The sequence below is a fragment of the Cannabis sativa genome, chromosome 6 (genome assembly GCF_029168945.1).
Source record: "Cannabis sativa cultivar Pink pepper isolate KNU-18-1 chromosome 6, ASM2916894v1, whole genome shotgun sequence".
Classification (NCBI taxonomy): Eukaryota; Viridiplantae; Streptophyta; class Magnoliopsida; order Rosales; family Cannabaceae; genus Cannabis; species Cannabis sativa.
The window spans coordinates 882,561-898,952 of record NC_083606.1 but is presented as its reverse complement, the minus strand read 5'-3'; the positions used below and the strand labels follow the sequence as shown (position 1 = coordinate 898,952).

At 31.0% G+C, this 16,392-nt stretch overlaps 1 protein-coding gene across 21 annotated transcripts; it reads right to left on the bottom strand.

The window, feature by feature from the left end:
• Window positions 1-4,103: 4,103 nt before the first annotated feature.
• LOC115725170 (disease resistance protein RPM1) lies at window positions 4,104-15,006 on the bottom strand. 21 transcript variants are annotated; one of them, XM_061116773.1, is made up of 12 exons: window positions 14,848-15,001; window positions 14,675-14,745; window positions 13,899-13,983; window positions 13,594-13,765; window positions 12,643-12,734; window positions 11,868-11,935; window positions 11,422-11,475; window positions 5,378-8,240; window positions 5,223-5,267; window positions 5,038-5,121; window positions 4,476-4,597; window positions 4,104-4,370 (listed from the first exon to the last, which is right to left on the bottom strand). In XM_061116773.1, the coding sequence occupies exons 8-11, from the start codon at window positions 8,199-8,201 to the stop codon at window positions 4,512-4,514; spliced, it is 3,039 nt and encodes a 1,012-aa protein (XP_060972756.1). In that variant the 5' UTR covers window positions 8,202-8,240; window positions 11,422-11,475; window positions 11,868-11,935; window positions 12,643-12,734; window positions 13,594-13,765; window positions 13,899-13,983; window positions 14,675-14,745; window positions 14,848-15,001; the 3' UTR covers window positions 4,104-4,370; window positions 4,476-4,511. The 21 variants fall into 21 exon arrangements, with proteins under 21 accessions (XP_060972756.1, XP_060972748.1, XP_060972757.1 ...); XM_061116765.1 differs by lacking the exon at window positions 13,899-13,983; XM_061116774.1 differs by lacking the exon at window positions 13,899-13,983 and having other exon boundaries at window positions 13,594-13,760.
• Window positions 15,007-16,392: the final 1,386 nt, after the last annotated feature.

The following is a 16,392-nucleotide window of genomic DNA, read 5'->3' as shown; positions in this document are numbered from 1 at the left end:
TTCATATTGACAGATCAAGACAAATCTCTTTAAAGAAAGTTATATAATATAGTTAGTTATATGAATATATTGTATTGGTTTACAGATGCCTAGTAGTTATTTTTCTAAATATTGCTATTTATGAACAATTGATATTGTTGTCAAATGGTAAAAAAAAAAATAGACAAAAAAGTTTTTTAAAGATGCCCATTTACAAAAACTCAGTTGCATTTCAGTTGAATAATAGTTGAGCAACAACAATGATATTAATTACAGGGCTCAAAATTTGCAATACATGACTTGAACAGAGCAAAGTCGAAGTAAGTTTCTTTTGTATTGCATACAGAGTATTAATTTTTTCAGTTTTTATGTTAGTTGGCTCGCAACATATATAATAGTTGCATTATAATTTCATCATAGTTTTCCACAAGATGACTTAAAATAATTTAACTTTTATACTCTTAGGAAAAATACACAATTCCATTCCTCATTTTTTGCAACGGACAGTTTGATGATGGATAAATTATGCAAATTACGACGCTAGTGGGCAATTTATCTCAATTGATTGTATGAAAAAATTAATACACAAGTTGAAGTGTTGGAATGCACCTAAGAAAATACTAACATGCAATTGAAATACCAAGTGAAAGAAGGATACCTACCGTTAAGGTTAAATGACGATCAAAGCCTATTCTTCTACATACAACTAAAATTGAAGGAACTCGACTTCACACAACCACGGGTGGATGTATATGGACCTCTATAGAGGCCATGGCCCCCCCAAAGTTTCTATATCCTATATTTTTTCATGTATATAATTTATTTTTATTATTATATACTATATGGTGGCTCCTACTTGAAGTCAAACATTTTTTTTATTTTAAAAAATAATAAAAAAATGGATACTATAAATAAGTCCAACGCGAATTACTTTATATTATATATATTGAATAATTATATATATATATATATGTATTCTCAGAAGAAAAAAAAAAACACATTTGTTTCCTTTTTTAAAATCAATTATTTCCTCAGACACATATTTTTTTTTAAATTTTTTTTATAATTAAAAAAAAAAAGTGAAAACTAAAAAATTTAAAAGACCTTCAAGATAGATAATTAAGTATTATTATTCTCTTCTTCATCTCTCTTAGATAATTAGGTATTATCATTCTCCCATTTCATACGTATTACATGAGCTACCTTTTAATAAATAAAGGGATTGAATTATATTTTATTTTGATTATTTCTATAGATATATTATTTATCATTAAGATAGAAAATAACATCTATATTTAATGTTTTGGCAACCATTTCTGATTTATGTTAGTGGCTGGTAAAAACTAGAAAAACAAATATTTTTCCAATTGTGTATAAAGTGATAACTCTTATTCTTATACTTTTCTACAACTACCACAAAACGATCTTTTTCAGCTATGAATATAGTGAAGACTACACTTCACAACAAGATGGAAAATGAATTTTTAAGTGATTGTTTGCTCGTGTATATTGACAGAGAAATTGCCAAAAAATTTAGTATAGATTCACTTATCGATGATTTTTGTGATATGCAAGAAAGACATTCTGTATTTAATTTTAATTATGAATTTAATAAAAATATTGAGATTTTTTATACTTAAATTTATAATATAGTTTGGCCCCCCCTAACTTTTCATGCTGGCTCCGCCGCTGTTCACAACGTATCCATTGTGTGTGAACGTGGTCAACAACACAACAACAACCAACAATCCATTCATCTTAGAAATGAGAATCTCATTAGTTACACAAACAAATGCAACAGCAACAATGGTAGGCAATGCACCACCGGCAGAAGAACCATTAACTCAACAAAAATCAATGCATGACACAATGTTGGAAGATGGTGAAACAATGTTCGACTTCATTGACTTTATATGCAAAACTGGTGGCTTAGGAAATAGTTGTGCAACTAGAAAACAACCCTAACAGAGAGGCAGAAATTAATGATTATGATGAACTACTAATTACAAATCCTCGATCAACATCTTGAAATAAAAGAAACACAAATATACAAGGATAAAGAAACACTACAAGTGTGCTTAGATTCTATGCAATTAGAAACAACTTCCAATACAAGGTCAAAAAGTCTTGCACAAAAACATACAAAATTTGTTACTTGGATCCAAGATGCAAGTGGGTACTAATGGCATCAATAAACGGACCAACCAAGTCTTTCATAATTCGTAAATATGACAGAAAGGCAATACACTGTGATCTCAACATAAGATTTGCAGAAAAGTGATAAGCTAATACAAAGTTGATTGGAAACTATATTAAGTCAAGGTTTACAAACATAAAAACAGCTCAAACACTACTAATAAACTTGAAATTGATCAAATATGTGTCACTATACTCTCTGACACTCAAAGTTCACTTCATCTCAGCAGAAACATAATGTTTTATGAAAGAACCAAGCAGATAGATGTCAGGTTACACTTCATTAGAGATATATCTCAAATGGTAAGGTTCAACTCTCAAAAATTTCCACAAATGACAATGCTGCAAAAGAACTCACTAAGGCTTTATTAACTACAACAAAGTTCTGTCACTGGTTTATGAATGTTGCTACTAATTGACTCAAGTTTGTAATGTACACATAACTCTAGTCAAGGTGGAGAATTATTAAGTTAATTTGTATGCCTAGGTTGTGTACATGCATGTGTCCTTATGCCTCTAGTTAATTAGGTAGTTAGTTATTTGTTAGTTGTTATAGTCTGTTAACTTCACAGACTAGCCAATTCTGTTAGGATATTATTAGTGGAGGTATTCAGTCATCACATTGTAAATATTCTTGTCATTACGTAATAAAGCTATACACATTCAGATTAGATTTGGCCTCAAGTGTGAGTGTTTATGTTCTATGAGTTGTGAGTGTTCTCAGATTGCTCTTGGAGCCATTCCTAGCATGTGGGATTGAGTTCGAGGTTCAACAAAGGCGCATGGGAATTGGGTTTTAGAAATATTAAACAATGGAACATTGGAGCTTCGGAAAGGTATGTGCGAGACATTGCTCAGAAAAAAGATAATTTGTGTTTGAAATGGATTAACTGGGTGTACATTAAATTGGTAAAGTTATAAAGCTCCACAAAAAAGAGTTGGTATCGGAAGAAAATTGTGTAGTGGTAAAGGATGAGATTAAAGACAAAGTTTATCTAATAAAATTCAATATTTCTCAACGTTATTGTCCCAAGCTTTGGCCGAAAGAGAGAGCTTGAAGAAACTTGGGTATACTTTTATTTGGAATCATTTTAGTATTCCAAAACACGAGTTCATCACTTGGTTGGCTTGTAAGAAGAGATTGCAAAACCCAAGACCGACTAACCAAGTTTGGTATCACTGATAATGAAACCTGTCTTTTATGTGATACCTGCCCTGAAACTTATTGCCATATTTTTATTGGCTGCTGGTACAGTACTAAAGAGATTTGTAGCATAATTTTATGTTGGGCAGGAATATTTGTGGTGAATTGTTTTGAACTGGACAAAGTCTTGACTTGGATCAAATTATTCATATTTACAGTTTTTTCTTTATTTAAATTATCAAATTTTTAATTTTATAGTATTTTTTTATGATGTCAATTTGTAAGGGTTCATTTATTTAGTGGTGATTAGTTTCAAGCAAGAGGTATATATATTCACCAATTTCTATTATTAATTAATTATGAATACTTAAAAGAGTTTGAATATTTTAAATATTCATCTACCGTGAAAAATGATGCGAATACATATAATGCAGTCACATGAGTGATAAAATTTTATTTGTTAATTAGCATGAATTTTTTTTTTTTTTTCTATCATTTAACACTTAACAAACTTTGATATATTTAATTTAATACGAATAATAAATTAGTTACTAAAAGTAATATTTATATATATATATATATATTAAGGGTACAAAAGTAAATAAACAAATAGTTAATAATAATACTAATGTAATTTTAGTTGATGCTCAAATATTTTAAAATAGAAACATGCTTGTACATGCACACATACATGCATGACCACAAACAATACATTATATGTAGCTTTATTATACATAGCAAATCTAACCAAACCAAAGCAAATAAGAAAATTGGAAAGCAAGTAAATAATTAATAAACAAATTATTAATTAAAGGGATCAAATCCACAAATATGTAGCTTTATTATACATAGCAAATCTAACCAAACCAAAGCAAAAGCACACAACACACAAACAGAGTTGATAAATAATTAATAAACATAATTCTGTCTTTAATTATTAATATCTCAAATAAGAAAATTGGAAAGCAAGTAAATAGATTTGTGCAGCCCCACAATTATTGATGAGTACTATAGCAAACTCCTCAGCTGATTAGGGAGTAACCTTCTCTCCCTAGAAAATTAAATAATATATTTAGAAAAATAATCAGATAAAATTAATCACTAATAATTATTTAATTAAAAAATTACTTCTCACACGTAGAAAATGAAAACTTACCCTCATGAAAATAAAACCGACCATTCAATGACGATTTTAACCGTTAGTGATTTTTTTAATTTTCGGTTCCCCCAATTTCGGTTTGAACTTTCTTTTCGGTTTTCTGAATTTCATACTCAGCCCTATGTATACAACAGAAACAAAATTTAGTTAAGCACAAAAAGAAGAAAGAGAGAAATCAAACATTTAATTTTATATATGGTTTTGATTGATGAATAAAAATAACTGATAATATACAAGTGACTTGTTTTATGCCAATAAATGATAATCCAAATCAAGGAAATAATTTTTTTTGAAACTAAATTAAGGAAATAATTAATATGTATGATACGAGCACATGATAAATTTTTATATATATATCAATTGCAAGTTCATAGCTATATCATATGAAATATTTTTTAAAAATAAAAGACATTAATTAATTAATGCATTCATGTTTGATCAATAATTAATATTAATACAGAAATCGGTAGAGTAATAAAAGAAATAAATTATATCTCCACAAAACTAAAATATTTTACAAATGATTTAATAAATAAAAATTAGAATGCATATTTATTACCTGCAGAGTTGGGAGGCAATCTCGGCAACCACTTACTAATCTCGGCAACCACTAAACTTACATTCTTGTACTTTATAATCTCCCCTATATTTATATCATGAAATAGCATAATAACATAAATAAAGTTAAATAATAAATCTATAAATTATTGAAATGATAAATGAGCCAAATAAAATTAATCTTACTCATTATGTTTTCAAAAGGAATGGAGTCCCAGTCCAATTCAAGTCCTGTGTGAAATAAAAATAAATTGATTATTAATAAATATATATATATAAATATATATATATGAAACATATTTTACTCAAAATCTAAAAATAACACTGTACGTATGTCATACCTCGTATCGATTCAAAGATAGGTGTCAACCATTCGCATTGCCACCACTGCCATTTTCCATCGACTCTGGAAAAGTGTTCAATGTGTGCTCCAGCACTTTGGAAGATGTTAAAATTTTGTAACACCATGAAAGTTGTCGGCAATTCCATCAAATTAACATTCTTAAGGTTTGTTAATTGTTGGAATCCACATGACACCTCCTTAAGCTGTGGGCAATACCCGATCTCCAACGTTTCAAGATTACATAATGCTTCTTCTTCAATTACTATCAAACTCAATTTACTCAATGAAAACAGTTCAAGTTTCTTAAGGTTTGGAAACCCTCCTTTCTCAAACTGGAGTTTCTCTCCACAATATCCATCTAATGAAAGTCCCAAATTCAAAAGATTGTAAAGACTTTGAAGCACATTCAGTGGATCATCTTCCAGTTTCGACCATACTAGCTGAATCTTAACAATATTATTAAGTTTTGTAATCCACTTGGGCAACTTCCTCAAACGCCCTTCTAAAGTGAGACGTTGAAGATATTGAGGAGGGGAAGAAATGGATTCCAAATCAATTATCTCATTTTCAGTTATTGAAATTACTGAAAGGCTTTCAAGATGACTCATCTTCTGAACACAGTCACAAAACTCTTTATTATCTTCACTTCTCAACATAGTGATGCATAACGTTCTCAACTCTGTCAACTTTTTCAACTCTTCAAATATGTTAAATCCCACAACATTCACCTGAATGTAATATAACTTTTGCAAAGCTTTTAGCTGTCCAATTCCTTTCTTTACTTTTGCTCCTTTTATTGTATCAAAAGAGAAAAGGCCGTCCTTATTTAATTCAAATTGAACAACAAAAAGATGTCGCAACTTTTTAAGCTTCTTAATCTCAATCGGTAACTCAACCACTAGTGACCGCTTCAGATCCAAAGTTTCTAAATGTTCTAACTTTCCAATAGATTTTGGTAACTCTGCAACCTTTGTTTCACGAATGCTTAAGTATTTCAAGTGAAAGAGGCTTCCGATATTCTTGGGAAGGTGATCTAAGTTTGGCGCATCTTCAAAGTCAAGGACTTTTAGGAGCTTAAAATTGATGGAGATAGCACTTACAACATTATGAGGCAATCCTTCTTCACCAAAAACAAAAAGAGATCGCACTTGGGCAAGTTCTGAAGCACTGTTTTGAATAGAGTCGTATCTGCCATTGACAACTGACATGCGTCGACTTAATATTCTGCAATTTGAATCATTTCCAGATAAAACTTGACAAAAGTCTAATTCTTCCATTTTTTTCATGATAATGTCACGCAGAAGATCATGAATACGACAAGTCTTAGCTTTTCCAGTAATATATGTCTCTGACACTTGAATAAGATTTCTATTTATTAGTTCTATCAAGTATTCTTGAGCAATTACCTCCAATGTTTTATCCCTCTTTGATTTCACGAAGCCTTCAGCTATCCATTGTCGAATGATTCTTCCGCTTCTAAAAGAGTAGTCCTCTGGGAAATAGCCAACATACAAGAAGCAACATTTGAGATAATAAGGTAGATCATTGTAGCTAAGAGACAAGATTTTTGCTATGCTTGTGAGATGTTCATTACTTTCCAACTCCGAACTTAAGCTTGTAAGTAGTTTCTTCCAATCATCAGCAACCTTGGGTTTAGTTGATAAAAGACCTGCTATGACTACCACTGCAAGTGGTAATCCTTGGCATCGATCAACAATCTCACGAGACAACTTCTCCAAGTGACGTGGACAATGCCCATCAAACTCATTTCGAAAAGCCTTATTGCAAAAGAGTTCCCATGCTTTCTCTGATGGAAGGGGTTTTAAATTATGGATGTGAACATTTGATGATGCTTTGCAAAAGTTAGCAACTTCCACATTTCTTGTTGTGATAACAACTCTCCCATTTCTCTCATTATCACCCGAAAAAGCACTTCGCATGTCATCCCAAAAAGAAGTATGCCAAACATCATCAAAAATGACTAGATAACTTTTGCCTTGTAAGTAACCTCTTAATTTTGTGATCATAGTAGTTTCATCTGTTGTATCAATTCCATCAGGACATGTTTCTTTTCTTGCCTCACAAAATTTCTTCATTAACTTTTGTAGTAGCTCCACTGTCTTGTATGTCTGGGACACCTCAATCCATGCATGGCAATCAAAATTATCTTTCGATCGAATATACACTTGGTTTGCAAGAGTGGTCTTACCGAGTCCCCCCATGCCAACCACAGAGATCACAATGCGCCCTGATGAACCAGCTTTGACCTTTTGAATCAATTTATCTCTTGAATCCTTAATACCCACAATCTCTGTTTCTTTGAGGAAGCGAGAATGTTTACGAGGATCATACCACACATTTACTGATGTAGATTCTTCTGTGACTGTAGACATAAAACCAAATTCTTTACTTTTTTCATTAATACTTCGAATTTTTTGTTTTATACCTTGTATTTTAGAGGCAATGTCATGGCGTTCCTTAAGTTTTATAACCAAACAAGCATTTCTTCGTAGAAATCCGATAAATTTATGCTTGTGACGACCTTGCTGTTGTGCCACGAGTTGTGTGTACTCGTCAATAACATCTTCCACTTCAAATGCTGCTCTCCTTAGTTTTCCAACCCACACTTTAACACCATTGCTATTGTCCATGCTTTGATGTGTTTGGGCTTTTACATCAGCGTCTTTGAGGAAAGCCATAATGTAGTCTAGATCACATCTGATTTCTTCTACGTCATTATGCACACCACTCAACAAGTATGCTTCTTCAGCTAGTAATGGAATCAAGTTATCTATGACCAACCCAACTGCGGTTTCTGCCATCTTTATTAGGTATCTAGTAATGCACTCGACTTCTTAGCTCTGTATTTGATGAACAATCATCAATTTATTGCACATTTATAAATTATTCATAATTACATATGTTTTGTTGCCATAAGATAATACTACTATATCCTATTCAGGAGCTCTTTCAGCAAGCAACCTCCGATCCGTGATTTCGGAAGCTCGTATATATTCCTGAATGTATACCCTGACGTGGAGACCTTGCTCAAATGAGAGTTGGTTAAGTAAGTTATTGCCTAACTAACTTAACAACCTCAACTTGTAGCCACCGACTTTAAGATCATGATCCTGAGACCTATATATACCACCTACACTCGTCATTCTTCAGAACATCGATTACGTTGAGAGAGAGAGAGAGAGAGAGAGAGAGAGAGAGAGAGAGAGAGAGAGAGAGAGAGAGAGAGAGAGAGAGAGAGAGAGAGAGAGAGAGAGAGAGAGAAGTACAAAGAAAAGAGAGAGATTGGGTTTAGATTTTGTAAGAAGAATATCTTCAGTAGATGAAGAAGATTCTTGGCTAAGAGTGTGAGAGTTGAAACACTTTGAGAGAACTCAATAGAGAATTTTCTCGACTGTATTGTACCTGTTCTTACTCAATTAATAAAGAGGATTTGGTAGTGTTCCAGAAACAGGAGTTGAGCCATAGATCACATCAATCTATCAGACTTGAACTAGTATATATCTTGGTGTTGATTTTATTATTTTACTGCTTTAATTATTTCCAGTTTTCCATACTCTGTTCATCCATATTTTCTTCCTATTATTGTTCGTAATTTGTTAATCTTGTCATTGTTTATTGTTTGATTGTTTAAAGTTTAATTGATTTGATTCCGCACCTTTAGTTGTAATTTTTCTACAAATCCTATTTGCTAGCAACTAAGGATGAGTGCCTAGAACAGTTTAGAATTTGGAAAACTCAGGTGGAAAACCAAATAAATCTTAAAATAAAGAACCTTATGACGAATAATGGGTTGTAGTTTATTAATTTTGAATTTGACAAGTTGTGTCAAGAATTTGGAATCACTAGGCATAGAACCGTAGTGAAGACTCCAGAGCAAAATGGTGTTGCTGAAAGGATGAACCGAACCCTATTAAACAAAGTTCGATGTTTACAGTTCAGTTCTGAATTAGAAAAACCTTTTTGGGCGGAAGCTCTAGCAACTGCAACCTACCTTATAAATAGAAGCCCAAAAAGAGTGATAGACTTAAAAATACCTTATGAGAAATGGTACAACAGAACCCCCAACCTAATGAATTTAAGAACTTTTGGGTGTACAACATATGTACATCAATCTATTGACAAGTTGGAACCTAGATCTGTGAAGGGAACTTTCCTAGGTTATGCCTTAGGAACCAAGGGGTATAGAATCTACATTTCCAAGAAGGGTAAGCTAAATTTTGTGATTGCTAGAAATGTGATTTTCAATGAGTTGGAATATCCTCATTTGACCTTTGGGAAAGGTAGTGTGTTTCCATGTAAATGCAGGTAAAACAGGGAAAAAAATACTACGTGCATGGAAGTGGATTACGGAACGAAGCTCCCGGAAGAAGGGTCACAGATGAAAGCTAGTGTAAAACTGAAAGGTATAGTGCGCAGCCACAAGCTTATACTGAGCAGGAAGATAACAAAGACCAAATAGAGGTTCTGGAAGGATTTAGATAGAAAGGTCTGGAAGGTTATCAGTTGGCGTGTGATAAAACTTGAAGAAAGATTCATCCTCCAGTAAGGTTTGTGGAAGTAGACTTAACTGCATTTTCACTGGCGGTAGGACAACAAACTAAAATTGAAGAACTCGAAAGCTACAAAGAGGCAATTTCAGGTGAAAATAAGTCAAAATGGCTTCAGGCCATGGATGAGGAGATGGATTCACTTCGGAAGAACAAGACTTGGGTTGTTGTACCAAATCTTGAGAACAAGTAGATCATTGAATGCAAATGGATTCTCAAGGTGAAAGAGAGAATCAAAGAAAATGAACCACTGAGATTCAAAGCCAGGTTAGTGGCTAAGGGCTTTACTCAGGTAGAAGGTATAGACTACACTGAAATCTATTCACCTATGGTTAAGCACAAAATGTTAAGATTGAGCATCTCTGATGGAGTTTGAAATTGAAGAGCTTGATGTTAAGACTGACTTTCTCAATGGATTCTTGTATGAAGTGATCTACATGAAGCAACCACTTGGGTTTCAGGTGAAAGGGAAAGAAGTTGAATTGATGTGCAAGCTTAACAGGTATTTACATGGCACTACTACAAAATTGGGCTTTAGAGGCGGTTTTTCAGAGCTTTCAGCGTCGGTATTGGCAAAATTCGCTATCGACGCTGTTTCAGGTGATGCTAAAGTGTTAAAAACAACCGACGCCATAGGGTCTTCCTATGGTTTTTTTTCATATTTACAATTTTGTATTTTAGCATAATTTATATATATTATTTTATTATTAATATAATTAAATTAAGTATAAATTATATATAATAACCATAAATACAAATTAAATTGAAAAGTTGAATAAATACACGTCTACATTACTCTAAGTGTTTGTATATTAGCTATCTTTTATTAATATTTTATATTTTATATTATGTGTTTGTAGTTTTGTAGTATATTAGTATATTTTTATAATTTTTTTATTATATTAGTATCATTTATGTAGTATATTGTATTTTTGAAGAGAAAGGGCTAAACTTTGCATGAAATTTTTTGAAAACTTTGAACATTAATAACTTTTGATTCGGTTGTCTGTTTGAGGCAATTTTTTTTTTGAACTTGGGTATTTTTTCGCGTTCGACGCAACCCAAACTGCAAACGGCGGTTTTTCAAAAACATGTTGTTTTGTATACTAAATTCATGTTATGCACCCATTTTACCTAATTTTTTGTGTTTTATTTTGCTATTTTACTTAAAATAAACTAATAGAATTCTTATTTTAAGTATTAGAATCAATGTTTATAATGTATTTGTTAATTCTATTGTGTTTTGGTATATTGGTAAAGACTTATCAAACTATCCTTTTGGTCACAAGTTTAAATCCCAATATAGACCCTTTTTTGTATTTTTTTTATAGCTTACTATATCTATCCTTAGCACTCAACAATATATATCCTATGTATTACATCAATATTATTCTAAAATTACTCTAAGCATTTATAGATCATCTAAATATATATAAAAAAATATTCTTATAAAAGTAGGTTAAAGAAAGCATACCTTATACCAAAAATTATGTACTTGTCTTCCGATAAAGTCACTTCCGATAAAATCCTAACAACCAAGTTTAAGAGAAATTAAAATAAAATATTATCCTAATTCTACTGAAATTTCGGCAGCATAACGACTATAATTGAACGTTTCCAAAAAATTCAAACCTATTAATAACAACAAAACACAATTCAAAACAATATAAAATAATCACAACAACATTTCGCAATATAAAAATTTACCACTCATTCGACTGCAATACATATATTCACAGAACCTAATTTACTACGGATGAATATTTAAGATATTCAAACTCATCTAACATGCATATTATTCCACCCATCGATCCGGCGCAGTACAATATATTACAGAACCTACTTCACTACGGATGAATATTTAAGATATTTAAACTCTACTAAGCATTTAATTTATAATAAAATTTAGTGAATGTATACCTCGATTGAGCTAGCTAGAAACCGATCAATACCAAATAAGTCAGATCTTTGCAAATTGACCTCACAACCTACAACATAAAGAAATACTACAAAATTATAAATTTTTTTATTTAGCTACTTACTAGTTATATAATTTATGAGTAACTAGCTAGTTACTAACTAGTTAATTTATTACTACCTAGTTACTAATGAGTAACTAGTTAGTAATAAAAATACATGAATAGAATGAAAATTAGTAACTTGCTAAGTAGTTATATAATTAACTATCTACTAGCTACTAAAAAAAATAAAAACACATGAATAAAATTGAAAATAGATAAAAATTAATACAAAATAGAGTTAATTTCTAAACTTTTTTTTTCTAAACTAAATTTTTAGAAAATAATTTCTAAACTTTTATTTTAATACTCTCTTATCTCATTCTCATTCATAATATTTAACAAAACTATTAGTTTAAAATACTCAATATATACATATATATACAATATATAAAATACTCTCTTATATATCATACATTTCTCATTCACAATATATATACACACAAATTAATACATATTCAATACAACACAAAATACATATATATACTCTCCTATATCACATTTTTCATTCACAATATATATACACACAATACATTTCTCATTCACAATATATACACATAATACATATTCAATACAACACAATACATATTTAATAATATAGAAAAACCCTATAAAAATTATAAAATAAAAAATAAAGTAATGTACATTACTAAAATTAGTAGAAATTAGATTTATACCTTAATAGACGTTGAGATACAATATTTTCTCCGCTAAAAACGGTGGCCGGAGGTATAACCACCACCACCACTACCTCTACCTTCGGTTTACCCTAAAAAATGAGGAAAAAAGTGATATTTTCAGGTATATAGTTTTAGGTATAAAAAATAGAAGATTTAGAAACAAAAATGAGCTAAAATGGTGAAAAAAATGGTGAAATGGAGGTGATTTTTCATGGTGGTTGGCGGAGAGGGTTTGGGGTTCTCTGGTTTGGGGGTTTCTGGGTTGGCTGGTCGCGCATGAGGAAGATGATGGGCTGGGCTAGGGTTATAAACCCTTTTCACGTCGGGTTTTTAGAAATAACCGACGGCATAGGGGGCACACCCTATGCCGTCGGTTATTTCCAAAAAAAACCGACGCCATAAGTGGTGTCAAAAACCCTTCCAAAAAATTCCAACCCTATGCCGTCGGTTCTTTAATATTTGCTGAAAAAAAGTGCCTCTACAGGCTTGGTTTGTAGTAGTGTGGTTTGAAACAATCCCCAAGGCAATGGAATAAATTCTTTGATACTTATATGCAACAAATTGGGTTTAAACAATCAGCATATGATCACTGCTTGTATTTCAAGAATCTAAAACAATCTACAGTTGTCATCTTATTGTTATATGTGGATGATATGATCATCATGAGCAAGGATAGATCTATGATTAAAAGTATCAAAGCCAAGCTTCAAAGAAAATTTGAGATGAAGGAGCTTGGGCCAGTTCAAAAGATACTTTGTATCGAGGTTTCAAGGAACTGGAAGGAAGGGACCATTAGCTTGAAGCGGTCTAGGTTCATCAAGAAAGTTATCCAAAAGTTCAACATGGAAGATGCAAAGAGTACATCCGTTCCATTAGGGGGATAGTTCATTTTATCGAAGGAACAATGTCCTAACAATTCAAAGGAGAAAGAGGAGATGAAGGATGTACCATATGCTATGGTCTTATGATGTTTAATGTATGTGATGGTGAGCACCAGACCAAATATAGCTCATGCTCTAAGCATTGTAAGTCAATTCATGTCCGATCTGAGCAGTGAACATTTGAAGGCCCTTAAATAGTTATTGAGATACTTGAAGGGCACTTGGAATTATGGTCTAACCTACGAGAAAGCAAAATGAGAATTAGAGTTAAAAGGATTTGTGGATGCTGACTGAACAGAGATACTAGAAAATCAACCACTTCCTATATTTTCTTGATAAACCAAAACTATATAAGCTGGAAGGCCCAATTACAGTCCGTGGTTGCTGTTTCCACCACGAAAGTAGAGTTTATGGGGACTACGGAAGCATTCAAGGAACATTATGGCTTCGGCGAATTCTATTCAAATTGAAACAAATCAAAGGGGGAGAGAATGTGAATTCAGATAGTCAGTCATCCATCCATCTTTGTAAGAACCCAGTTTATCATGAAAGTGCAAACATACAGACATAAGACTCTACTGGATTATAATTATGATATATATCCTTAGGGCTCGTTTGGAACGCCGTATTAGGTCGTATTGTATTGTATTGTATTATATTGAATTGGATTATATATCATATTTTTATATAATACTATGTTAAACTTTAATTTATACTAAAATATTATATATTTAAGTGTCCATAAAAGTTAATACCACATATAATTTTACATAAAAATATTGCATAAAATACAATTTAATATAATACAATACAATACAATACGATCTAATACGGCGTTCCAAACGAGCCCTTAATGATCATATTCTCTCATATGTTTTTTCTCTAATAATTATAAGCTATATTTCTCTTTTTATTTTCTTAAATAATTAAGAGTCAAAATAAATTAAGTAGTAAGTACGTATATTTTTTATTATGAATATTGTATATTGTGTTTTAAATTAATTTCTGAATTTGATATATAGTAAATTTGATATATAATTAGATAATAAAGAACATAAATTTAAGAAAAAAAAAAAAGAAATTCTGTTAAATTAAGATATTTTCCCATTCTATAAATTTATTTATTTATAAGAAGATAATAAGCTTACCTACATAAATATCTGTCAATGAACATGTAGCTGAGATATATGAAAGACCCTTTGAAGATAAAATTAGACACCTGCAAAAATATAATTAAAAATATTCAAGAATAATCAGAAAAAACAACTGCAGAAATTAAGTTAATTAATTGAGATTAAAGCTCTTATATTTACTTTCTTACAAATTAAGTTTCTGATAATATACTTCAACGAGTTGATGAATATGGAATAGCTCTGAGATTATTAAATTCTCAAAAAACGAATACAGCAATAATAAAATATTTATAATTTGTAAGAAAATTGTGAAGAAACAAGTCTATATTATATGTATATTTATAATTAATATATAAAGAGAGATATTTTAATTATATATAAAGAGAGAGAGAGAGAGAGATTTTTATAATATGTGGAGGACAATGTAAGTCGCCAAGACTGACCAATTAGAAGCATTATATATAATTATTTATCACACTTTTGTGACATATATTAATTTGACTTTTCTGCAGCTCCAAAATAATGTCAGGGGTAATGTAGTAATTATATAGATACACTAAATTGATACATAGTTATATAGCTTATTTTGTTTTATTATTAATCTAATTAATGTTTTTTCATAAAAATAATTGTAATTTTTTATTTGTCATGTAGTGATGAGTACCTAACTTAAAAAATAAAAAATGGAAAAAAGAATATAGTATAAATTATATGTATTGTGGGAAAAATTAAATAAGGGTTTTTTTATAAAAATATTGAATTTTGGGGTAAGGTTTATATTTATACTGCCACACGATAAAATTTTCGAAAATATTGTCCCGACTCTCTTTTTTTTTTCTTTATACAGTACATACTGTAAATCACAAATGAGACCTCTATTTTCCACACCTACGGACAAAACTATCACAACAATACCAAAACAGCCGGAAAACAACCACTAATTCTGGCGACATAAAATAGAAACATTAAAATCAACATCAAATCAACACCCAAAAGCTTCGTGAATAACAAAAATCAACAGATCAAAAAGGTTAGAAGCTTAAATCCACTCAAATTCTTTTAAATCCGAAATTACAAATGATGCTCAAACATAGATCTCAAAATTCTTTTAACCTGTTGTTTGAGCACTTTAAATTCTTAAACATATATAATAATACGAGGGTTGTCATGATTTTTCTAATATTATTTTTGGGTTATTCCACTGATGTTTCGTATGTTAACAAATGCTGATTTCAAATTACACAGGTTAAATGAACCATTGAATATGTATTTCAGGCAACCAGAATAAAATAATCATAGACAATAAAGCTCAAATAGAGAACATGCACATGTAACAGGTTACTACACAAGCTTTGTTTAAATTACTACACCAAGAAAAACTGGCTAGCAAGTTATGAAGGAACAGTGTACACAATGGGATACCAAAGTGATTTAAATGTACCATAAAATGTGAAAGACGTAATAGTCTTGCCTCCTATTGAAAGGGTGAAAGCTGGAAGACCAAAAAAATAGAGGATGGAAGCTGGCTGGAAAAAGAAACAACATAATAAATGCAGCAAATGTGAGGGTTGGGGCACAACAAGAGAACATGCAGGGCAAGACTACATCAAAAATAAAAATAACCAGAACAACTAAAAAATAACACTGGAACAACAGAGGAAAACTGAACATATATATGTTAGGTTTTATGCCCTAAATAAAACTCTTTACAATCTGATTAGTTATCAATATAA

Bases quoted from the DNA above. Each gene is read 5' to 3' on its own strand.
- LOC115725170 (XM_061116764.1), bottom strand. From the start codon at position 8,201: ATGGCAGAAACCGCAGTTGGGTTGGTCATAGATAACTTGATTCCATTA. The intron at 5,122-5,222 runs GTAAGATTAATT...ATATAAATATAG, and splicing joins TCCTTTTGAAAACATAATGA to GGGAGATTATAAAGTACAAG. The intron at 4,598-5,037 runs GTAATAAATATG...TTGTATACATAG, and splicing joins ATTGCCTCCCAACTCTGCAG to GGCTGAGTATGAAATTCAGA.